This window comes from Callorhinus ursinus, unplaced genomic scaffold (assembly GCF_003265705.2).
Source record: "Callorhinus ursinus isolate GAN/ISIS: 27379988/994484 unplaced genomic scaffold, GSC_fseal_2.0 scaffold61, whole genome shotgun sequence".
Taxonomy (NCBI): Eukaryota; Metazoa; Chordata; class Mammalia; order Carnivora; family Otariidae; genus Callorhinus; species Callorhinus ursinus.
In genome coordinates, this window is record NW_027397123.1 from 3990180 (window position 1) to 4016178 (window position 25999).

The window sequence follows — 25999 nt, forward strand, 5'->3', positions numbered from 1 at the left end:
GCAGCCTCCCCGTTCTCCTAAACCTGTGTTCCCTCTAAATAGTTCTTCTTGTAACACCTTCTCTGCCTCTGCCTCAGACCCTTCTTGCCCCCTCATTCTGCCGCTACTCCCGCTCTCTTCCACCCACCCCATCCCCCCATAAATTCCTTCCCTGCCCCTTCAGATACCTCATTAGGGCATCTGGATCAGTCACTACCAAGGCTACCTGGAGCCTCTCCCTCACTCCAACAGGCAGGAATTACCATAGAGACCAGGCAGGTTCCGCCTCCTATTCTATCTATTACTATTGGCTGATCAAGGTTGCGTGTAATAGGGTGGGGAATCCAATACTCACATGGCTGCTGATTGGTCTGAAGGAGTTCAAGCTCTTCCTACTCTCTCAGGTGCTTGGTCAAGTCAAACCAGGGCATGCCTTGTGGGGGGCGGGTGCGAAGCACCACTTGGAGCAAGAATGATGTAGGCCTAGGAGTCTTGGGTTGCTTCTAGTACCTTGAGAGTGGTCATTTAACAGCTTGGAGTCAGGTTCTTTAGCAATAGGGGGAAATTGCGAGAATTAACATCTTTTCATGTGCATATCTGCAACTGGTATATCCTCTTTGGTGAAGTGTCAGTTCAAATCTATCTTTTCATTTAAAAAATTGGTTTGTTGTCATTACAGTAAAATAGGGGGTCACTTACATATTTTGGATACAAGTCTTAGATATGTGATATACAAATATTTTCTCTGGCTCTGTAGCTTATCTTTTCATTTTTGAACAGTGTCATTTGGAGAGCAAAGGTTTTTAATTTGAATTGAGTCTTAATTTTATTTTTTTACTTTTATGAATGTACTTTTGGTGTCATGTCTAAGAAGTCTGCTTAATCCAGGGTCAGGAAGATACTCTCTTAATGTTTTATAGATTTACATTTTACATTTAGATCTATGATCCATATTGAGTTAATATTTATATAAGATGAGAGGTTTTAGCAGAGATTGTATTTTGCACATGGTGGTCTCATTAATCTAACACCATTGGAAAAAAACCCTATTCTTTCTTCTATAAACAGCATTTGGATTTCTTTTTATAATAAATTGACCATATTCATGTGGATCTCTTTACACACTCCTTATTCTGTTTTGTTGACCTAGTGTCTATCCATTTGCAAATACCACACTGTTTTATTAATGTAGCTTTACAGTGATTCTGAAAATCGGGTAACATGAGTACTCGGCTTTGTTGGTCTTTTTTGGAATTGTTTGACTATATTTGTGTAGATCTAAAAATCTTGTTGGTCTTTTAATACAAATTGCATTAGCGTTTCAGATCAATTCGGGAGAGACGTGGAACCTCCTTTTCACCAGCATGGAAAGCCTCCCCGTTTATTTACGCCTTTTATTTCCTTCATCAGCAGCTGTAGTTTAAACACACAGCTGATACACGTAATTATTTAGATTTACACCCAGCTACTTGCTTTGTGAGAGCTATTGCAAATGGCATTATGATGATCATTTTTTGATAGCTGTTATTTTATTTATTTTTATTTATTATTTTGTATAGAAGTATAATTAACATACAGTGTTATATTAGTTTCAGGTGCACAATGTAATGATTCAGCAATTCTTTATATTACTCAGTGCTCATCAAGATCGGTGTACTCTTAATCCCCTTTATTTATTTAAATAAATCTGATTTCTGATTGTTCATTGCTAGCATAAGGAAACACATTGGATTTTTGTGTGTTGATATTGTACCCTGTGATCTTGCTAAACTCATTTTATCAATCCTAGGAGGGGTTTTGTTTTTGTTTTCTGGGTTTTTTATAGATTCCTTGGGATTTTCTACATAGACAATCATGTCATCTACAAATAAGGGTAGTTTTATTTCTTCCTTCAAATCCCTATGACCTTTCTTTCTTTTCCTGGCTTATTGTATTGATGAGGACTTCCAGTCCGATGTGGAATAGGAGTGACGTGGAATAGGGCATGCTCACCTTCTTGCCAATTTTAGAGAGAAAGCCTTCCCCTTCACCATTACATATGATGTTAGCTATAGGTTTTCTGTAGATGTCCTTTATCAGGATGAAGATGTTCCCTATTAGTCCTGGTGTGTTGGATTTTTATTGTGAATAGATATTGAATACTCCCAAGTGCCTTTTCTGCATCAACTGATGATGTGGTTTTCCTTCTTGAGATGGTTAATTAGTGGATTGTATTGATTGATTTTCTAATTTTGAGCCAGCTTTGCATTTCTAGAAGAAACCCCAGTTGGTGATGGTGTATATTCTATTTATATACTTTGTAATAGTCCCTTATTTTCCCTTTAGTGTCTCAGGGGCCTGTAGAGGTATTCTCTCCTTCTTTTCTGATATTGGTCATTGTATCTTCTCTTATTTTGTCAGTTTTCTGAGAGGTTTATCAATTTTATCTGTCATTTCCAAGAACCAGCTTTTGGTTTCATTGATTTTCTCCATGGTTTCATTGTTTTTCCCTTGTCAATTTCATTGATTTTTTTTTTCACTTTTCTCTCTTCTTTCTTCAGTTTGTTTTCGTGGGGAGGGCATTATTTTGCTCTTATTTTTCTAGTGTCTTAAGTTGGAAGGTGAGATCGTTAATTTGAGACATTTCTTATTTTCTAATATGAGCATTTGAGGTTGTACATTTCCTTTTAAGCACTGCTTTAGCTGCACCCCACATATTTTGATATGTTATATGCTTCAATTTTGATCAGTTAAAAGCATTTTCTAATTGCCCTTGACAGATGAATTACTTGCTTGCATGTTTTTCCCCCAAGTGTCGGGAAGTTTTCCTATTATCTTTCTGCTGTTGGTCCCTACTTTACTTTTATTATGGTCAACATGTTAGTTTTCTATTTCTATGTAACAAATCACCATACACTCAGTGACTTAAAAAATAGCCATTCATTATCACACTCTTCTATAGGTGAGAAATCCAGAAACTGTATGGCCGAGTTCTCTGCTCAGGTTTTCACAAGACTGAAATGAATGTGTCTGCTGAAATGTGTTCTCATGTGGAGCTCTGGATGCTCTTCTAAGCTCATGTGGTTGTGGCAGAAATCAGTTCTTTGCGGTTTTGCGACTGAGGCCATTGTCTTTTCCTTGCTCGCTCTCAGCCAAGGTCTATTCTCAGTTCCTAAAGTCACATGCATACCTTGCTGTGTGGTCCTGTTCATCTCAAAGCCATCAAGGGAGAATCTCCCTCCATCAAAGTCTCTCTCACACTTTGAGTCTCTGACTTCCTCTGTCTCTGACCTCTAGACCCAGATAAAGACCTCATGTGTTTAGGTTAGGTCCACTCAGATAATGTCTCTTAGAGTCAGCTGTGCCATATAACCTAACTTCATCACAGGAGAGATATATCATCATATTGACAGTCAGGGATTATATAGGATTATACCCCAGGGGCAGGAATATTGGTGGGGAGCATATTAGAAATCTCATACCACAGTCAGATAATACAACTTTGTATGGTTTGCTTTGTGCGATGTCATATACTTTTTATAATTTTAATTCTTGCAAATTTGTTAAAGTTTGTTTAATGAGCAAGTTTATGTTCTATCTTGATGAAGTTCCATGTGCACTTGAAAAGAATATGTATCTGCTGGGGCACCTGGTGGCTCAGTCGGTTAAGTGTCCCACTCTTGATTTCAGCTCAGTTCATGATCTCAGGGTTGTGAGATCAGCACTGCATCGGGCCCCACACTGGGCGTGGAGCCTACTTAAGATTCTCTCTCTTCCTCTGCTCTTCCCCATCCCTACTTGCATGCGTGGGTGCTCTCTCTCTCTTAAAAAAAAAAAAAGAATATGTATCTGCCTTCTTTAGATAGAGTATTCTATAAATAACAGTTAGATATAGTTGGTTGATGGTGTTCACATTTTCTATATTCTCACTAATTTTCTGTTTATTTGTCCTATTAGTTATTGGGAGAGGAATGCAAAGTCTTCAACTATAATTGTGACTTAGTCTATTTCTCCTTTTGTCTTATCATGTTTAGAATGTATTTTGGCGTTCTGTTGTCAGTGCTCATACTTTTAGGATTCTTATATCTTCCTGTTGAATTGTCTCTTTAATCATTATTCAATGTCTTTCTTTATCCTTGTTAATTATCCTTGCCTTGACATCTACTTTGTCTGATAGTAATATAACCACCCATCTTTGTTTTGGTAATGTTTTTATTTGGTAGTGTTTACATGTCTTTTTTCCACATTCTTTTTTTTTAAAGATTTTATTTATGTATTTGAGAGAGAGAAAGAGAGAGTGCACAAGTTGGGGGAGGGGCAGAAGGAGAGGGAGAAGCAGACTCCCCACTGAGCAGGGAGCCAGATGCAGGACTGGATCTCAGGACCCTGGGAACATGACCTAAGCCAAAGGCAGATGCTTAACTGACTGAGCCACCCAGGTGCCTGATAGGTATGCACTATTAAGAAAAAGAAAAACAAGTCATGGTATGTTGATACCTATGGCACTTGAAACACTGTTGAATTTTAACTGCATCATGATAGCTTGTACCATGCCAACACCAGTGCAGAGTGAAGAGAGCACCACGTATAACCCCTGTCACAACTATTCAGCTCTGCTGTTGTAGCATGAAAACAGCCATAGATAATAAGTCAGTACATAAATGAATGAATGTGGCTGTGTTCCAGTCAGACTGCACATATTTGAGTGTACAATTTGATGAGTTTTGACCTATGTAGACACTTCTGAAACCATGACCACAGTCCAGATAATGAACACATCCATAACCCCAAAAATTTCCTCAAGCCTCTTTGAAATCCCCTTTTCCTGGGGAACCCTCCTACACTGTTGGTGGGAATGCAAGCTGGTGCAGCCACTCTGGAAGACAGTATGGAGGGTCCTCAAAAGTTGAAAATAGAGCTACCCTGCGACCCAGCAATTGCACTGGGTATTTACCCCAAAGATACAAATGTAGTGATCCGAAGGGACACGTGCACACCAGTGTTTATAGCAGCAATGTCCACAATAGCCAAACTATGGAAAGAACCTAGATGTCCATCAGCAGATGAATGAATAAAAAAGATGTGGTATATATACACAATGGAATATTATGCAGCCTTTAAAAAATGAAAACTTGCCATTTACAACGACATGGATGGAACTAGAGGGTATTATGCTAAGCGAAATAAGTCTATCAGAGAAAGACAATTATCATATGATCTTACTGATATGTGAAATTTGAGAAATAAGGCAGATGATCATAGGGGAAAGGAGGGAAAAATGAAACCAGACGAAACCGGAGAGGGAGACAAACCATAAGAGACTCTTTTTTTTTTTTAAAGATTTTATTTATTTATTTCACAGAGAGATAGAGAGAGAGCACAAGTAGGCAGAGAGGCAGGCAGAGGGAGAGGGAGAAACAGACTCTCCACTGAGCAGGGAGCCCGACGTGGGGCTTGATCCCAGGACCCTGGGGTCATGACCTGAGCCGAAGGCAGCCGCCCAACCGACTGAGCCACCCGGGCGCCCCAAGAGACTCTTAATCTATGGAAACAAACTGAGGGTTGCTGGAGTGGAGGGGGGTGGGAGGGATATGGTGGCTGGGTGATGGACATTGGGGAGGGTATGTGCTATGGTGAGTGCTGTGAATTGTGTAAGACTGATGAATCACAGACCTGTACCCCTGAAACAAATAATACATTATATGTTAATAAAAAGAAAAAAGAAATCCCCCTTTCCCTGTCCCCAACACTCCCTGTCCCCCTAACCCCTACCATCCCTAGGAAACCACTGATCTGCTTTCTGTAATTATAGATTAGTTTACATTTTCTAGAATTTTACATAAATGGAATCATATACTCTCTTTTCTTTGTTTTTTTTCACTCAACATAATTACTGTGAGATTCATCCATGTTGTTGTGTATATCTGTAATTCATTCCTGTTTATTGCTGCTTAATGTTTATTTGTATGAAAATACCAATTTGTTTATAAATTCACCTATTGATGAACATTGGATTATTTCTAGTTTTTGCCTGCTACAAAGAAACCTTCTATAAACATTCACGTACAAGTTTTTGTATGAATGTAAGTTTCATTTCTCAGATAGAAATATCCAACAGACCAATGGTTGGTTTGTATATTTAGTTTTTTTTTTTTTAAATATTCTTTATTTGGGAGAGAGAGTGTGGGGGGCAGAGAGAGTCCCAAACAGACTCTGTGCTGAGTGCAGAGCCAGTCACAGGGCTCGATCTCATGACCCTGAGATCACGACCTGAGCCAAAACCAAGAGTTGGACACTTAACTGACTGCACCACCCAGGCACCCTGAATATTTAGTTTTATAAGTAACTGCTAAATTTTTTTTCCAGACTAAATGTGCCATCTTACACTGCCGCCAGCAATGTATGGGGGATCAGGTTTCTCTGTACCCTTGCTGGTATGTGATGTTACCACTACTTTTTGTAAATCTGAGCTACTCTGGCAGATTTGTAGTGATATCACATTGTGATTTTAATTTGCTTTACCTTGATGGCTAATGATGCTTAACATCTTTTTATGTGTTTACTTGCCATCTGTATATCTTCTTTGGTAGAAGGATGGGCATGTTTTTGTCCATTTTCTAATTGGATTTTTTAAATATTTGGTTTTGGTGCACTTTTTATATTTTTAATACAATATTGTCAGATATCTCCAAACACAGTTATATTGGGAGTTAGGGTTTCAATATATCAATTTTGTAGAACTACCTTACGATCCAGTACTCACACCACTGGGTATTTACCCCCAAAGACAAAAACTCTAATTTAAAGGCCTCCATGCACATGTATGTTTTTTGCAGCATTATTTACAATAACCAAATTATGGAAGCAACCCAAGCACTTGTCGATAGATGAATGGATAAAGAAATAAAGAAGATGTGGTATATATATACCACACACACACACACACACACACACACACACATATACTGGAATATTACTCAGCCATAAAAAAGAATGAAATCTTGCCATTTGCAACAACATGGATGGAGCTAAAGAGTATTGTGCTAAGTGAAATAAGTCAGAGAAAGACAAATACCATATGATTTCACTTATATGTGGAATTTAAGAAACAAAACAAATGAGCAAAGAAAAAAAAAAGAGGGATACAAACCAAGAAACAGATTCTAAACTATAGAGAACAAACTGGTGGTTAGCAGAGGGGAGGTGGATGGGGGTATGGGTGAAATAGGTGATGGGGATGAAGAGTACCCTTACCAGGATGATCACTGAGTCATGTATAGAATTGTTGAATCATTGTATTGTACACCTGTAACTAATATGACACTATATGTTAACTATGCTGCCATTAAAAAAGAAACTTAATAAAGAAAAGTATCAGTTTTGGAGGGACACAATTCAGTCCATAGCAATGCTCAAATTCACTACTCATCAGAGAAACACAAATTAAAGCAATAAGGAGCTATCACTTCTCATTCATCAAATTGACAGGAATTCATAGGATTGATGATATCGTGTGCTGCCAAGAAGGCAGAGAGTGATTCTTTCAAACACTGGGGCTGGGAGTGTGATTTGATGAAGCCTTTGCAGAAGTCATCGTTGTGTTAGCCACTGAAGTGTCCAAAGCCCTTTATGCTTCAACCCTGTAATCCCACTTCTTACTCTATCCTAGAGAAATACTTGCTCATGTGAACAGAGAAGCATGCTCATGGATTTCTTTGCAGAATTGTTTGTGGCAGCCAAAAGATAGGAATAATCTTTAGATCAACAGGAAGGTCCTGATAGTAAAATTGGCAATCCCTGATGTAGCCCACCAGGCCGTTATTTTAAAAAAGGGAGAGAAGGGGATGCCTGGGTGGCTCAGTTGGTTAAGTGTCTGCCTTCGGCTCAGGTCGTGATCCCAGGGTCCTGGGATCGAGCCCCGCACCAGACTCCTTGCTCAGTGGGGAGCCTGTTTCTCCCTCTGCCTCTGCTCATGCTCTCTCTCTCTCAAATAAATAAATAAATAGAATCTTTTAAAAAAAAAAGGAGAGAAGGTTAGGGTAGGGCTTATCTTTTGTGGGTAAGTGACTGGAAGAGGGCACAGAGGTCTTCTAGTCTGTGTCTTGTTTCAGGAGCAGGTTACATACATAGATGTGTGTTTTGTGAAAGTTTGTGGAAGTTCATTGTCATACACGTAAGAGTTGTATACTTATACCCTTCAATAAAAACATTTTTAAAATTAGAGACCCAGTGTACTCTTGATTTAAATGAGACTCAGATTCTCAAACTGTTCATTTAAATAAGAAATCCAGTTCTATCATGGGTTATTGGAGAGTGTTTTTTGAGTGGGGAAGTATTGTTTTTCTCTTTCTAATCCACATATCCATGGGTTTCATGCTAGTAATCTCCTCCTGATTTAACAAAGAAAATTCAAAAGTATGTCTTTCTTCCAGAAAATAAGGACAGCAATTTAAGTATTGTCACAAGGATGATACAATAAATGGGTTATCAGAATTGAAGACTGTAAGAATCATAATAATAGGGCATGGTAATAATGTCACAGTCTTAGTGTCCTAAAGTTTGTTAAGTTTTCAAGGGTCAGAAATAAAATTTGCCAAGCTAGTTCATGGTGTAGAAAAAATTTGCTTTCCTGCAGCTGCTTATTCTAGTGATACTCTCCTCCTTGTCCTGCTTGGGATATTCTATCCTCCCAGGACACAGAAGGGCCTGCAGGTTCGTTCCAGGGGCTGGAATCCCATGAGCTATCATTGGAGGAGGAAAGGCAGGTCTGAGAACATGGGAATGTACCTTTTGGACCAGAAGAAGACAGAGGGAGATTATGCAGAAGTGGAATACAGGGCATTCAGTGTTGAAGATCTTCAGTACTAACAGGGAAAGATAATCACTGGGTGCTTACCACCTCGTGGTAAGTAGAGAAACCGTGTGATGTCAACGTGTGTAGACACAATGCACAGAAAGGTAACTAGAAAGAGTTATGACAAAATATTGACAGCAAATACCTTCAAGAGGGGGAAAACGATGTCTTGACCAGCCATGAGGTGAGCTCCTCCATACTCTTTGTATTGCTTGATTCTTTATGAGGATGTATTTATGTGAATGTTGTGTAAATTAGAAATCCTAAATAAAGAAATAAACGGGTTTCAAGACCCAAGGGAGGGGCGCCTGGGTGGCTTAGTCGTTAAGCGTCTGCTTTTGGCTCAGGTCATGATCCCAGAGTGCTGGGATCGAGCCCTGCATTGGGCTCCCTGCTCGGCAGGAAGCCTGCTTCTCCCTCTCCCACTCCCCCTGCTCGTGTTCCCTCTCTCGCTGTATCTCTCTCTGTCAAATAAATAAATAAAATCTTAAAAAAAAAAAAAAGAAAAGACCCAAGGGAAAAAGAGAATTGAAAAGTTACCTGACCTGGGGCGCCCAGGTGGGTCAGTCCGTTAAGCGTCTGCCTTCGGCTCAGGTCATGATCTCAGGGTCCTGGGATCGAGCCCCAAGTTGGGCCCCCTGCTGGCAGGGAAACTGCTTCTGCCTCTCCTCCTAGCTCGTGCTCTCTCACTACCTCTCTCTCTCTCAAAGAAATAAATAAAATCTTTAAAAAAAAGTTACCTTACCTACTTGACCTTGAGGAATTCTGGAGAAATGGAAACAGTTAGTGAAAAGCCACATAGATAACTGAGCAAATAAAACAAACAGTAGAGGAAGATGAGGATGAGCAGGAGGACGAGGGACAGGAGGGGCAGAATGTGGAGGAGAAGGCGATGGAGGAGAGGGAGAGGAAAAAGAAAAGAAAAATCTGAAGGATTGCAGGTAGATGGATTCCTTGGCTGCTGAGTTAAAATATTCGTCCAGCAAGAGTATGTAATCAACATCATGGCCCAATAATGGAACAGACTTATATAGGCATAATGAAATGGAAAGCCTGTAATTTGAGTTAAAAATTGGGATCTTTAGTAGTGGGGAGAGAGAAGAGTGGGTAAACTTGTTAAGTCTGCCTGTTTCATTATAGTAATTCAACTGATGATGTTTCAAGATACAGGACTATAAATTGTGTTTGGTTTTATATTTACGTGGTGGTAAAAACCATATGAATGCCTTAGAGTGGAATACAGGTTAGAGGGAGTCAGAGAGCTAAAATGGAGAAGATTGCCTGGCTTTCAAAGTTTCCTAGCACAATGTGACTTTTTTGGACCTGGCTGTTCATGCTGACATGGGCCATCTGACTCCACATGGCTTTGCAGCTGAATGTGACAGGCCCAGCTTTCTGGGCTGGTCTGGGGAGGGACAGGGATGACTGACCCTCTAGACCCACTAACACAGCAGACAATCCAGCATAATCCCCTCTCCAGATACACTCATAACCTGGAGCATTGTCCCATAGGCACGTGTAATCCACACAGATACCCAGGATCATGGAGGAGAGAGACACAGCATCATGTCAGCTAAGATTAAGGTTAACTCTGGACTAAGACCTTTCTTTATTGTTTCCTTCACTCATTATTTCCTATAAACCGCCCAACGAGATGGGTCTGTTGGGCATGAATTTCAAGTAACAACCCCAGATGTCTGAGAAGTGTAACTCTGCTTTCCTGCATCTTCATTGGTTAGGGTGGATTGAGTTATGGAATAGACAGACCAGACACATGATGGTGCAACACATATTTTCTGCTCAACCATGGGAGGCAGTTGGGGAAAGAGTGACTGTTCCTAGAGTAGTTCAGAGGCCAAGCCTGATGGGAGTTCTTCCTCTCTATGACATGTGGCCTTCAAATCACCATGTGTGTCACTTGGCCAGTCAGCTAGGGGAGGAAGAGTATGGAAGAGAGTGCCCATGGGGTATTTAAAGACCAGTGTGGTTTGTGGCACGCATCACTTCCGATCACATTTCATTGAGCCAAAGACAGTCTCATGGCCACACAGGGGAACGTAGGACATGTGGCTGAGTAGTGCTCCCAGGAAGAAAAGTTTAGCTTTGGTAGAGTGAGCAGTCTTTTCCACAGCGACTCAACCTTCTTTTTATTGTTAATCCCCATTCTCCTGGCTATGGAAACTTAATTCTGCTAAATCTAGAGGTTCTGGTCCGATTGGGGGTTTGTTCATGAAGTTAAGGTACCAGTAAGAATCCCTGGGTGTTTGTTGTCCATGGTGTCAGCCTAGATTTCTGTTTTCCTTCATTCTGGATGGCTCCCGTGTTATCCCTGGCTCCCCTCTGATAATCACTCCCACCCTGGCACTTGGCATTCCTGTAGCCTCCACCTCCTTTTCACCAAGCTGAGATATGGGCTTATCCTACTTGGCTGTCTAAGGCCGTTTCTTCCTAGACCTCCACACCATGCAGCATATTTTCTTTGTGATCTTGGAGCCTCTGTAGGACTTATTTGTGAGGAGGTAATACAAGTGGTATCTGGGATCTTTGACACCTCACCCCTTCCTGAGACACAGGCCTCAGGGACCTCCTTAGGGATATACTTGCATCTAATCTTTCTTTCTCCACTTCCCCTATTCCATGAATAGGGACCATTTACCTTTGACTGGGAGAGAGGTGGTCTTCATCAGCTCTTCCACTAAATCTATTGTTTATTTCTTGAAGTCTTTCCATTTTCCCCCTAACAGTTTGATTTTGGGATCTCAAAAGCTGGAGATTTCTGTTTTCCTAGAAAAAGCAGAGACAGGAAACACAGCCCCAGCAAAACACAGATGCTAGCTCAGAAACACACACCACATGCACACACATGAGAAGCCGGAACATTCCCTTCATTTTTATTCGTTTAAATAAATCTTTTTCTGAAAGAGCAGCCCAGTATCAAGGAGCTAAGCACATCCAGTGCATGAAAGTGAGGACCCCCAAGGTGGATGAAGATGGCTCTGGAGGCCAAGAGGATGTAGTATGATGTCCTTAGGCTAGTGGGTTGCTTGGATGTTGAGTTCCTTGGCTGATAGGTTTCTTGGGTAGAAGATGTCTCAGCTGTTGGTTTCTTGCATGGTGGCTGATTTGGCTGGTTTGTGTCTTGGTGGGTGGGTCCTATTTGGGGTGAACCCATGGACTACTTGGCTTGACCTTCACATAAATAGGACATAGACATAAATGACGCCTAAACCGATGAGTATGGCGAATACATCCAGCCAACCAGTTCGACCTGAGTTGATGTAAGCGTCTTCCCATTGGCTGTTCTTGTTGGCCTGCGAGGTCTGTAGGGACGGGAGCTTTAGATGTGGGCTCCTGAGTCCAGCCTTGTGACACCCTTGGGGAAGGGCTGGAGACCAATGGTCACTGAGGGGAAACCCCTACCCGGGTCCCAGGATGGAAGCAGGTGCAAGGGGCTGGTAGAGGGCAGGATGGGCCATGGCACAGGTATTGTTTTACCTTGTAACTGAAGAATACAGCTATTAATCCCACGGGAGGGAAGAAAATTACAGCCAGGATGGTCAAACATAGGTAATTTGGGGCGTAAAATGCCAGTTCTTCAGGTGTCTGTATTTCCTCTGGCGGCTTTTCAGGGGCCCCTGCAGCCGGTGGGGCCTCTGCAGCCGGTGGGGCCCCTGCAGCCGGTGGGGTCCCTGCAGCCGGTGGGGCCCCTGCAGCCGGTGGGGCCCCTGCAGCCGGTGGGGTCCCTGCAGCCGGTGGGGCCCCTGCAGCCGGTGGGGCCCCTGCAGCTGGTGAGGCGCCTGCATCGGCTGGGGCGGGTTTTGGGGGCATGATCTTTCCACTCAAACAAAGACAGATCCCGAGTGTCTTGAAAACAGAGAGCCAAACCTACTATACCTCCCGGTGTTCTAACCCAGGACTCCAGCGGTTTAAGGCACTTCTTCACAATGGAGGAACCAGCACCTCAAGTCCTCATTGGCTGTCCGCATAAGGGGGCGTGGTCCCACGATTCCCTCGTTCTCCAGGACTCTGAGCTTGGAGCCAGGTTTCATCCTCTATTAGGACGTTGACTCCACCCGCCCTGATAGCGATTGGTTGGGAGCCATTGTAAGATCTGATCCTGGCTTCTCCCTGCCGCAGAGCCCTATCTGCAGGCCTCACAGGGAGGTACCAGAGTCGCCTCTCAGAGAATGGTGGGAGAGAGGAAGTAGACAAGCCCAGTAAGAAAACTAGGAGACTTACAATCAGGAAGGAAGGAAAAGGAATAATGTCAATAATAGATTATAAAATATTGAATTAGAAAAGAATTCTTTAGTCCATACTGACCGAGAGAGAAAGAAGGTGAAAAATAAGAAGGTCTTTTTTTTTTTTTTTTAAGATTTTATTTATTTGACAGAGACACAGCGAGAGAGGGAACACAAGCAGGGGGAGTGGGAGAGGGAGAAGCAGGCTCCCCGCTGAGCAGAGAGCCCAATGTGATGCAGGGCTTGGTCCCAGGACCTTGGGATCGTGACCTGAGCCAAAGGCAGACACTTAATGACTGAGCCACCCAGGCACCCTAAAAGGTCTTTCTTAAAGTAGAATGCCATCTAATAAGTGTAGATGGAATGATGGAAATGGGAAATCACCATGGTGGTGATGGCAGAATTCTAAGATGGCCCCAAGAATCCTGCTTCCTGGTGTACACACACCTTTTCCCTGTCATTCATTCAAGTATTAATCTATGTGCTGCTGTGGAGGGATTTGGTACTTGGTAGTTAAGTTCCCCAGTCAGTTAACTTTAAGACAGGGAAAATATCCTCCATGGGACAACCATAATCCAGTTGAGTTCTTAAAAGGGACTGGGTCTTACTGGCAAAAATGATTCAAGGCATGTGGTGGAGTGCAGTCAAGGGAGATTCTCCATAGATAGCTTGAAGATGGAGGAGGCCACATGTCAAGGAATGCAGGCAGCCCCTCGCTGAAGTGGCTCCCAACTGATAGCCAGCAAGGAAATGGGGCCTATTTTATATCTATAAGAGCAAGGATCTGAATTCTGTCATAACCGTATTTGTTTGGAAGAGGATCCTAGCTCCAAATGAGAACACAGACTGGCCAACACCTACCTGGATTTTAGCCTTGTGAGATTCTGAGCGTTCTAGAGAACCTAGACATTTTGATCATCAAAACTGTGAGTTAATTAAGTTTGAGGGCATTTGTTATGGATCATTAGAAGACTAGCAGCTATTTCAAGCACCCATGGTAATTACTGACTCAAGGAAGAACTATCAATGGATGCTAATGCCATCCATTAGCATGGATGGGTTTTAGCTGATAGTTACCTTTGCTGGTTGTTTTAGGGGAGTGGAGGGTGTGAGGAGCCAGTGTGTAGAAATTTGTAAGTGGGTAGGAGATGACACAGTCTAGTGCACAAATATAGATTCCAAGGTGATTTGTCAAAGACACAACTGTATTGAAGCACAGGCATGGACCTAGAAGCACCAAGAACAGCAGAAAGGGACACGCTCCAGGCGTCAGGAAAGTCTTCAGGGAATGTCTTCATGTGCATAGTCTTTCATCCTCCGCTTGCCATAGAAGAATGGGCCTTGGGCCTGGAATACTTTCTGACCAAGAGCCAAAAAGCCCACACAGCCTTCAGGGTTCATCACCTCCTGTGGGAATATCTTTCCCTATTTTGGGCTCATTGTGTATTCCTTTGTTCCGCTTAAGTGCCTGTGCCCCCAGGCCCAACCCCAGCTTTTAGTATTTCAGACTCCATGAAGGAGGCATCAGGGTCTTTCTGCTGTGGCGCAAGAGGAGTTCATAAAGGCCAATTGCACCTGCTACCCAGACACCCACTGTTGGAGCTGGTCCTGCTCTGTCTCTTCTTTATGTGAGTAAAAGTGTCTCATCCAGTGCTGGACTGTGTCATATCTTCCTTGGCAACTCTGGGACCAAGATGCAGAGCACAGAAGTGTTTGGACTTCTATTTCTGGTGGTTGGCATTGTGATGATCTTTGCTACCGTCCACGTATTTGGAGCCCTCTCCTTGTGTTGGTAGCTAGTGCATGGTGTTCTGCTTGATAGAATGAATAATTAGCTCAGAGCATTTTAAGGGGCAAGGTAGATATTCCAGAGCAAAAAATATGAGGTGAGGGGAGACAGAACTCAAGGTTGGGTCGGATGAAGAATGCAGATTGGTTTCTGGCAGGTCCCACGGATGGTGGGAACCTTGGATTGGGGGTAAGTTCCTCTTGACTAGTGAATCTTTTGTCTGAGGTGGCTTTGATATTGTAACTTGTCTGCTTTCTGTATTTCTGAGCTCAGGTATCCCTCATCAGGTGAATCCTTTGACTGCAGTGCTCTTTAGCTGGTGGGTCCCTTGGCTGGAGGGTCACCTAACAAACGAGACTGAATGAACATAGAAGGTGTATTTATGTGCATGTAATAGCAGGTAAACTCAGGAAAAGCATTTGACCTGAATATGTCCTTGCTGTGTGTTTCTTGATCTATTGGGAGATGATGATGGAAAGAATGTGTGGCTTTATAGAATGAATTGAGAGTACTATTCAGGATCTCCATGAAGGTAACAAAGCCAGGACGTCTTCCACCTCCAGTGCTCATTTCTGGGCAGAAATAAATACAGGAGTGGGGAATGGGTTGTATATTCTGGAGGTTAGGTCTTGGGCAGTGGTGACAGTGCCCAGTCTTCATAGTGTTGACAACAGCTGGGCTTCCCAAGGGGAACGTTATGATGACTAAAGACAGTGGACAAATTTGATGAATATTCCCTCTCTACTGTGTATCTCTTGTTTCCTGTTCTTTTTCTTCTTTCATTCTCTCTTTTATTTTATTTTTTAATTTATTTGGTCCTTCTTTCCATGCATAGAAGCTTTCTTGGCTTGAGGAGTTGGGTTTCAATTTCCAGAAAGTAAAGTATTTGGCTGAGTCCTTAGGTAGGAAGGGACAAGCTACCTCCTTCTGAGTCCTAGTCAGCTACAAATCTGAAGGCATCACTTGCTTTTCCATGATTGAGATAGTCAAGTTCTGCCCCTATCTTTAAACTCCAGACTGGTCCATCAAACAGACGTGCTGACTACTCACCTAAGTATGCCTAGATGACCTGCTTTCTGGTTGGTTTTGTCTTTAGGGGGCAAGTCTGGAAAGGTGTGGGTCCCCAGGAAGCTTCCTCCAGCACCCTTGGTACCAGCTTCCCAGAGTGCCCCATGGCTCCGGGGAGTGGGAGAGGAAGGGAGATACCTAGGCCAGTGTTGGGAGAGAGTGAGGAAAAGTCTCCACAAGGAGAGCATGGACAAACTTATCAACACTTGAGATGTATCCTCTGGATTTAAGGGCAGGGAGGTGTTAATACCTTCAGTGAGGGCAATTTCAAAGGATCAGTGGGGCAGGTGCCATAATGTGGGACCCAAATGGTTTACAAGAAGAGGGGAGTGTAGGCAGAGTGTAGATAACACTTTCCAAAACTTTGGAGGTGAAGAAGAAAGGAGGCGCTGAGAAGAATGTGGGTTCTAATTTCTGGGGCACTAGGGGGTCAATGCCTAGTTTCAGAGAGCCATGGATTGAGTATGACGTGTGGAAGTAGAAATGATACAGACATTTGCTTCAAGAAGTTTGTTGACGAAGGGCCAAGAGAGGCAGGACTGGGATAGGAGCAGGGGAGTGAGAGTGATATATATACATGTATTTTTTTAAGATGGGTGAGACTTGGGCATATTCCACTGGATGGAGAGGCTGAAAAGATAGTAGCATGTTCCCATGTTCTGGCTCTCCTTTTGTCTCTGAAATTATGGATGAACCCACAAACAAACCCAGATTCATAGTTTGAGGGGGTGGAGGGATCACGGGAAGTGGGGTTTTTTTGGGGGTTTTGTTTTTGGTGGGAAAGATGAGATAGACAACGTTGCCAGTGAGAGAGAGGATGGAGATGTGGGAGAGATGGTTTAGTGGGGCTGAGGACATTCATTTGTTCTCCCTGTAGCCTCAATATCAAAACAGGACCTGACACAAAGTAATTGCCCAATAAATGTGGACTGAATCAACATGCCTGGGCCTTGGAACCAGACTACGTAGGTTTGAATCTCTGCCATCCTACTAACTAGCTGTGTTGCCATGTGCAAGTCACTTAATCTCTCTGGGCATGTTTTCTCATCTTTAAAATGGTTTCTTCCTCATTTAATTATGGGAGGACAAAACAACGAGGTGGTGTTACAGGACTTAGAGAAGGGGGAGCTGCCTGGCTGATGCTCAGACCTCTGAAGATAAGGTACGTCCTAACGAGTAGGTATTAGGACCACAAGCAGGTGAAGCCCTACAGTTCCTCCAGTCTCCAGTGTGGGGCACTGCTGGCAGGTGAGGGCGCACAGGATAACTGTGACTGACCGGCTGGGGAGCGTGACCCAACTAGGTGCTGATGATGATTCTAAAACATCAGTGCTCAAACTCTTTGGTTTCAGGACCCCTTTCACTCTTAAATTTTTTGAGAACTCCCCAGAAGCTTTCATTTATGTGAGTTGTATCTATTGGTATTTTCTATGTCGGGATTAAAGCTAGAAAAATTAAATACTTATTAATTTTGAAATAACAGCAAACAACCTTCGCATACTAATACAAATAACAGTGTTGTCATGAAAATAACTATATTTTCCAAAACATTTGTGAGCTGAGTGGCATTGTTTTACATTTTTGCAAATTTCTTTAATGTCTGGCTGAATAGAAGATAACTGGATTCTCATGCCTGCTTCTTCACTCAGTCTGTTGCTGTGTATCACACATCATGTAGCTCTTGGAAAACTCTGTATACTCATAAAAAATGAGAGTGAAAAAAGCAAATCAATATCTGTGTAAGGAAAAACCCAGTATTTCCTTCTGTTTGCCTCCTTTACCACTCACACAGAATACTCCCCTTCTGACATTTCTGATCACCAAATGTGTAGGGATTTTTCTGACAGCAAGCAATTCTGTGGCACTAGCTGGATGTCCAATAATTTAATTCTGACACTGTCTACCTGGACATAGTATCAGATCTCACAGGTTAACGGCTCAATCCCTGAAGACTGCTACTTCTTTTCACATGCCGAATGCAAGTAGTAGGTACCCAGGTTACCCACAACTTCTGCCTGACTTGGCTACAAATTGGAGGTTCTTATGACCTCTTCTCCCTTAGGATCTCTGCACATAAAACTATACAACATTAGTGAAATATATTAGAGAAGACCTAAATACAAGGGAGGATTAGACCATGTTCATGGATGTAAAGATGTCAACTCTCCCAATTGATCTATGGAACCATTTTTTTTTTGGTGGACACTGTTAAGCTAATTTTAAAATGTATATGGAATTCCAAAGCCCTAAGAAGAGCCAAGGCAATCTTGAGGAAGAAAAACAAAGTTGGAAGACTTACAGTAACAAATAGCCAGTCTTATTAGAGTTTTATAGTAACTAAGACATTGTGGTATTGGTGTAAGGATAGACATGTTGGATAATGCAACAGAGTCTAGAAACAGACCCACATATATGTGATCATTTGATTTATGGTAAAGGTGGAACTGTAGTTTAGTAGGTAGGGGATGTAATTTTCAATAAATGGTGCAGGGTGAATTGCGTATCCATATGGAAATAATTTATTTTTTTTAATTTTTAAAAAAGATTTTATTTATTTGAGAAAGAGCACAAACAGGGGGAGGGGCAGAGGCAGAGGGAGAAGCAGGCTCCCTACTCAGGGCTCGATGTGGGGCTCGATCCCAGGACCCTGAGATGGGGCTCGATCCCAGGACCCTAAAATCATGACCTGAGCTGAAGGCAGATGCTTAACTGACTGAGCCCCCAGGCACCCCTGGAAATAATTTAATCTAGACCCAACCTCACACTATATACAGAAATAAATTCCAGAATGATCACAGATCCGAATGTGGAATATAAAACAGTTGAACTTCTAGAAGATAGCATAGAAGACAATTTCATGGTTTTAGACAAAGCACAGATATCCTAAATAGGACACAAAACTAAACATGAGGAAAAGGTTGATAAATTGGACTACATTAAAATGAATAACTTCTATTCTTCTCAAAATGCCATTAAGAGAATAAAAAAGGAAAGTCACAGCATAGGAAAATAATACTTGTGCTATTTATAAACGGCCAATGACTTATACCTTAAAAAACACGTAGACTATCTATACCTTAAAAACAAAAAGATATTTGGGGTGCGTGGCTGGCTCAGTCAGTGGAGTGTGCGACTCTTAATCCCGGGGTCCTGAATTCAAGCCTCACATTGGGCATAGACCTTACTTAAAAAAGATATTCAACAATTAGACAAAAAACTCAAGTTTTTGAATGAGCAAAGGATTTCAATAGACATTTCTCCAAAGAAGATTCACAAATGGCCAATAAGCACATGAAAAGATGTTCAACATCATCAGTCATTGGAGAAATGCAAATCAGAACCACAATGAGATCACTTCACAGCCACTAGGATGGCTATAATAATAACTTTTTTTTTTTTAAAGAAAAATAACAAGGATGTGGAAAAATTAGGACCCTTATTCATTGCTGGTGGGAATGTGAAATGGTGTAGCTGCTTCTTTTAAAATGTAGGTTTTAGGGGCGCCTGGGTGGCTCAGTCAGTTAAGCGTCTGCGTTCAGCTCAAGTCATGATCCCGGGGTCCTGGGATAGAGCCCCATGTTGGGTTCCTTGCTGAGCAGGGACCCTGCTTCTCCCTCTCCCTCTGCCACTCCCCCTGCTTGTGCTCTCTCTCCATCAAATAAATAAATAAAATCTTTTACAAATAAATAAAATGTAGGCTTTATCATTATTCAGGTATGGCAAAGCCAGCAGATCAGGGGATGACTTGCCATTGAAAAGATAGATGGTTATTCATAGTTCCAAGGAGGAGGGAGCACACGACACCATGCAGGGCAACAGGAGAAGTGCCAAGGTCAGCCAGGAGACAGAGGAAGTGAGGGGAAAACATGGGCAAAAGCCTTTCTTGTCTTTTTGGCAGGGCAAGCCGGCTAAAGATTGACATGTTTGAATAATTTCGGTGGGCTCTGGATGCAGAGGCTGTCTCTAGCCATCTGGTACCTGGCCCCGGGTGACTAGTGTGAGGGATAATGGTCTGGAGTGTAAGAGCCCTGTGAGAGCCCACTAAAGGAGGTGGTTTTCGATAGGCTCTGGATTGGTTGGTTTGCATATGAAGGCATGCTCCCAGGGGAGTCATTTGTGGTCTCCAGGAATTAGCTAGCTCTGGGAGAAGAAGCCTTTCCAGGGTCAGCAAGGCCCCAAGACGTCAAAGCATCAAAATAAAAAGACATGCTTAATACACTGCTGCAGAGAAGGAGTTTGGCAGTTCCTTAAAAAACTAAACATAGAGTTATCAGATGAACCAGCAATTGCATCCTAGGTATATACCCAGGAGAAATGAAAACAAAACATTCATATCAGTATTATTCATAAGAGCCAAAAAGTGAAAACAACCCAAATGTCTATGAACACATTAATGGGTAAACAAAATGTGGTATTATCCATACGATGGAACGTTACTCAGCCATAAAAAGGAATGAAGTATTGTTATGTGTTATAATATGAATGAACCTTGAAAACATGCTAAGTGAAAGAAGTCAGACACACAAGACCACATATTACATGACTGCATTGACATGAAATGTCCAGAACAGACAAATTCATAGAGACAGAAAGTGGATTAGTGTTTGCCAGGGGGTGGGGGCAGAAATGGGAATGACTACTAATAGTTATGAGGTTCCTTTCTGGGGTGATGAAAATGTTCTGGAATTAGACAGTGGTGATGGCTGCACAATCTTGTGAATATACTAAAATCCACTGAATTATCCACTTCAAAATGGTGAATTTTATGGTATGTGAATTATATCAATACATACATACATAACCCAGAAAGGTAGACAACATAATTACAAAATGGGCAAAAGAGTAGAACGGCTGATATACAAAAGAAAATATAGGAGCGCCTGGCTGGCTCAGTTGGTAGAACCAATTGATCTCGGGGTTGTAAGTTTGAGCCCCATGCTAGGTATAGAGATCACTTAAAAATTTTTTAAAAATCTTTTAAAAAAGCAAGAATATAGAAGCTTCAGTTCCACTAAGAGGGCAAAGCCCCATTCCTCCCAGCTCTTCCCTCTGACGTCTAAAATCCCTGGATATAACCCAACAAATAAGGATAGGAAGACTCTGAAAGGGGTACTGGAGGAAGAGGACAACCTAGTGACGTCAGAAATGGAAGACCCATACAGTGGTGAGTCTCCTGGGTTTATTCCTCCCCATATATCTTGCACAGGATGCCTCCGACCCAGAACTGCCAACAAGAACAGACATAAAGTGGGCGCCTGGGTGGCTCAGTCGGTTAAGCGACTGCCTTTGGCTCAGGTCATGATCCCGGGGTCCCGGGATCGAGTCCCACATCGGGCTCCCTGCTCAGCAAAGGAGACTGCTTCTCCCTCTGACCCTCCCCCTCTCATGTGCTCTCTCTCTTTCTCATTCTCGCTCTCTCAAATAAATAAATAAATCTTTAAAAAAAAAAAAAAAGAACAGACATAAAGAGCACCAAAGAAAAGCTGTTTCCCGTAGCCAAAGGACAGAGAAAAGGGGGGCCTACCAACAGGAAATGTTCTTGGCAATACCTGCCCTACTCCAGCCAAACACCAACAGAAGATACCCCTCCCCCCCAACACACACACTCAATTCTCCATGGTTTTATTGGAGCTGAGTGGGGGAACCTTCCATCCCTCATCTGGCCCAAGCAGATGACAACGCCCTGATTGTCCAGCAGGGGCAGTATCTGTGGGCCCAAGCAGGGAGATGCTATCACATTTCCCCACCCAGGAGGCAGTGAGAAGTAGGCTTGTACCACTAAGATTTACCTTCCTCCTCACTCCTCTGTCAGCAGGGCTAGTGAAGAGCTGAGACTTCACGGGTACAAATTTCCAGTTAGAAGGTAAATAAGTTCTGGGGATCTAATGTACAACATAGTGATTATATATTATATTTATATTATATATTATATTATCTCTCTATTATGTACTTGAAAGTTGCTGAAAGAGTGGATCTTAAATGTTCTCATCACAAAAAAACGTAGTAATTATGTGACATAATGAAGGTGTCAGCCTTTGGCTCATGTTTTTTTTTTTTTTTTTAAGATTTTATTTATTTATTTGAGAGAGAGAGAATGAGAGATGAGAGCACGAGAGGGAAGAGGGTCAGAGGGAGAAGCAGACTCCCCGCTGAGCAGGGAGCCCGATGCGGGACTCGATCCCGGGACTCCAGGATCGTGACCTGAGCCGAAGGCAGTTGCCCAACCAACTGAGCCACCCAGGCGCCCAACCTTTGGCTCATGTTATGATCTCGGGGTCCTCTGATTGAGCCCCGCATGGGTCTCCCTGCTCAACGGGATGTTATCCTTAAATACCTGACCTCAACACCGAGGTCATTAAAAACAAGTGAGAAACTCTCACAGACCAGAGGAGGCCTAGGAGTCATGACAGTTAAGTGCAAAGTAGAGTATGATAACAGGGCAAATATGTACAAGGTGTACAAATCAGTATCTCCCCAAAACATGATTCTGCTAAATATGTATCTTTCTCAGCTCATACTCTTAATTTAATATGCAAAAATGCTGCTTCAGTGAATTAAAAACAGTAACCTTTTTTTTAGAATTGTACAAAAGGGGGCACCTGGGTGGCTCAGCCATTAGGCGTCTGCCTTCAGCTCGGGTCATGGTCCCGGGGTCGGGGGATTGAGCCCCACTCCCTGCTCAGCGGGAAGCCTCCTTCTCCCTCCCCCACTCCCCGTGCTTGTGTTCCCTCTCTCACTGTGTCTCTCTCTGTCAAATAAATAAATAAAATCTTTAAAAAAAAATGAATTGTACAAAAGAATAAACCACTGTAAAAACACGGATACCCAGTGACCATCAAGATTGAAAGAAATCAAGGCACTGCACAAAAAATAAAAGCGTTTGTTAAAAGATGTGAGATCAGATGACAAAATACATTATGCTGAAATCAGGAACATCTTGGTGCAAATAGATTACAAGTATTTATGCTATCTATCTGTATGGGAAAATCTATTGAACAGGTAGAAAGGTTAGTAAAGTTCCATAATTTAAAAAAGATGTCTGTATATAAAGGCTCTACACTTAATAGAAGGTTGAGTCCTTTGCTTATAATAAATGAAAGTTACTTTGAAAATATGTTGGATGAACAGCAAGAGATATGAACAGTTGTGCCAAATTTGAATATAAACAAAAAAGTAAAAAAAATGGAAATGTATTAATCACTAGAGAGTATCAATTATTATAAGAAAAGTGTTCATCACTCTTATAATGTAATTATATAATCACTTAATACAAATTAGATTATAGACATCCTAGTTTTACATTGAACTGGATATATGAAAAATTAAACAAAGTGTCTTAATTTTTTAAAAAGATTTTATTTATTTGAGAGAGAGTGTGTGTGCAGGAGCGGGAGGAGGGGCAGAGGGACAAGCAGAATCCCCTCTGAGCACAGAGCCTAGCCTAGGGCTCGATCCCAGAACCCCTGGGTTCATGACCTGAACCAAAGGCAGACGCATAACCAACTAAGCCACCCAGGTGCCCCAGTGTCTTAAGATTTTAAATTTCTACCTACCGAAATTAATCTGCTGCTGAGTTGGATCTTAAGTATTCTGGTGCTTCAAGCACTGTGGAAATTTAATCTGAAATAGTTGTAAGCAGTATGGCATATCGGTAACTTGTCTTATCAGTGTCAGGTTTGGATCTTCTAAACCTGATGCACAAATTTTGCTTAGTACAATCTTATCCAAATTTGAAAGTGAACTTGAGAGTTTTTTTTTTTTCTTTAACAATACAGTGATGTCTTATAAAAGCAGTTTCAGGGGGCGCCTGGGTGGCTCAGTCGTTAAGCGTCTGCCTTCGGCTCAGGTCATGATCCCACGGTCCTGGGATCCAGCCCCGCATCAGGCTCCTTGCTCGACGGGAAGCCTGCTTCTCCCTCTCCCACTCCCCCTGCTTGTGTTCTCTCTCTCTCTGTCTCTGTCAAATAAATAAATAAAATCTTAAAAAAAAAAAAACCAAACATGTATATAGTAGGGTGCACATTTTTCCTTTTGTCCCTGGCTCCAATGGCCAGGCAAGACTGTTTCTGGGGGCTTTAGTTTGGGGTGAAGTGAGTCAGAGGAGAGAGGGTAGAGCTGAGGTTTGTGAGGTCTGCAGGGGCCTGGTGATACAGGGTTGTATAGGGTAGGGGAAGAAGTGTGTCCTAGTGACTCTAAGACCCCAGGATAAGAGTTGAGAGGACTTTGCTTTTCCTGGGGTGGGCACTGGACCTACACCAAAGTTGGTTGAGCAGGGGCAGGAGGGGGACCCAGATAAGCCAGAAAGCGGACAGACCATAGTCAGCCATGCCTTATTTCAGAGAATGCTCCTATGAAGTTTGGAAGTGGGGGCACCTCCCTGACACCTGCCCTGCTCACCCCTAGACCCAGCTTCTGCTTTGTGAGGGTTCCTCATTTGCCAGGAACCTACTGCCTCCCACTTTTCATTCTGTGCAGGGCAGCCAGAGCTTCTCCACAATCTAAATCACATCTCATCTCTCCCAGATTTACAGCCTCTAGGAGGTTCCCGTGGCTATTAGGATCAAATCCAAACCCTCACTCAGATGTCCAAACCCTGCATAGTCCGCTTTCTACCCTCCACACATCCTCCCCTCTTGACTCCCCCACTCCAACCACAGAGCTCTTGTTCCTGCTCCCAGAACACACAAACCTCACTCCCACCTCAGGACCTTTGTTCTCACTGTCCCCTTGCCTGAACTCTTTCATTTCCCCCAGATGTGCTCTTGGCTAGCTCATCCTGCACATCTGAGCTCAAATGGTGCCTCCCTCTTTTGTCAGGCCTCCCTCCTTCCTTCTAACTATGACCATCATAGTCACTGGCCCATTCTGAAGTCCTCTGGGCTATTTGGCTGTTTATTTTCCATCTCCCCCATGAATTAACTCCAGAAGAACCATGGCCTTGTTTGCTTTGGTCACCACTGTTCCCTGGTGACTGAGCACAGGGCCTGACACACAGTAGGCTCCTAATTAAAATATGTTTAATAAGTTCATAAATCCTGTCCTCTGGATGCATGGAACCAATCAGAGGTTCAATCACGGATATACCTGCCGGTGAGTGAGACCCACATATTTTACACGTTGAACCAATCAGGAGTTCCAGCCGGAGGATAAATGCAAATAAAGCTCCACCCAATTCTTTCAGGAGAAGAGGTTTTCCTAGGTGTCAGCCTCATTTTCAAGGGAACGAAGAAGAAATCTGAACTAAACACTTGGGACTCCACCCTTTCTACTTTAACAGCCAATCACATCGAGGAAACAGAGGGCAAAGGGAATATTGTTGAGCACAGAGACCACGCCCCATGACGTCATCCCCCCATGGCAACTTCCAGGCCCTAGTTCCTTAGGTTAAGCGGAGCGCTTTCGAGAAAGAGTGGGGAAGTTAAGACCAGGGTAGGATCATATGTGGACAGAGAGGGGGTGAGGAGGGAAGAGAGCTGGTTAGAGGATAAAGGAAGGGGACTGGTAGGGCACCAGGGTCAAATTAAGGGAGGACAGAGAGGGGGTTAATGGGGGAATGGGAGAGGGTTATAGGAGGACTGGGAGAGCTTATAGGGGACACACTGCAGGTTAAATGGAGGAGCTTGTGTAGAGGGATAAAGAGCAGTGGGGATGGGGTGTTACAAGTATTCAGTGTCATAGTGGCAAAAGGCAAGGTCATAAGGAGTCAAGAAAAAATTAAGGGAAGACGGGATTTAAATGAGGAGAGAGAAAATTCATTGGGGACAGAAACAGTGTTATGGAGAACAGAGAGAGGGCCTTTAGGTGTCAGGGAAGGCTGTGGGGGACAGGAAAAATAAACGGACGGGAATCAGGCAACTCAAATTGCATTCTAGATAGAGGACAGTGAGGAGACATACTGGGGCAGTGAGGTGGTGTGGGGGCCAGGCTGTCCCACCTTGGGGTGGTGTCACCTTTCAGGGCTCCTCTGACCTGCAGAGTTGGTTCAACCTGGTCTCCATTCACTGAGCTCTCTGCTGTCCATTCTTCTGGCCACTGTGCTGAGACCCTTTCCCTGGCTGTGGTCATCTTCAATCTGCTGCTCTCTAGGCC

General features: G+C 42.9%; 2 protein-coding genes across 3 annotated transcripts in view; one reads left to right on the forward strand and one right to left on the reverse strand.

Moving 5' to 3' along the window:
- The window catches only part of ATP4A (ATPase H+/K+ transporting subunit alpha), a 71754-nt gene that overhangs the window by 9941 nt on the left and 35814 nt on the right, over positions 1 to 25999 (forward strand). The gene's annotated exons all lie outside the window — the stretch shown is intronic.
- Positions 11681 to 12723, reverse strand: PMIS2 (PMIS2 transmembrane protein). Its single transcript, XM_025854590.2, has 2 exons — positions 12308 to 12723; positions 11681 to 12132 (listed from the first exon to the last, which is right to left on the reverse strand). The coding sequence occupies exons 1-2, from the start codon at positions 12638 to 12640 to the stop codon at positions 12004 to 12006; spliced, it is 462 nt and encodes a 153-aa protein (XP_025710375.1). The 5' UTR covers positions 12641 to 12723; the 3' UTR covers positions 11681 to 12003.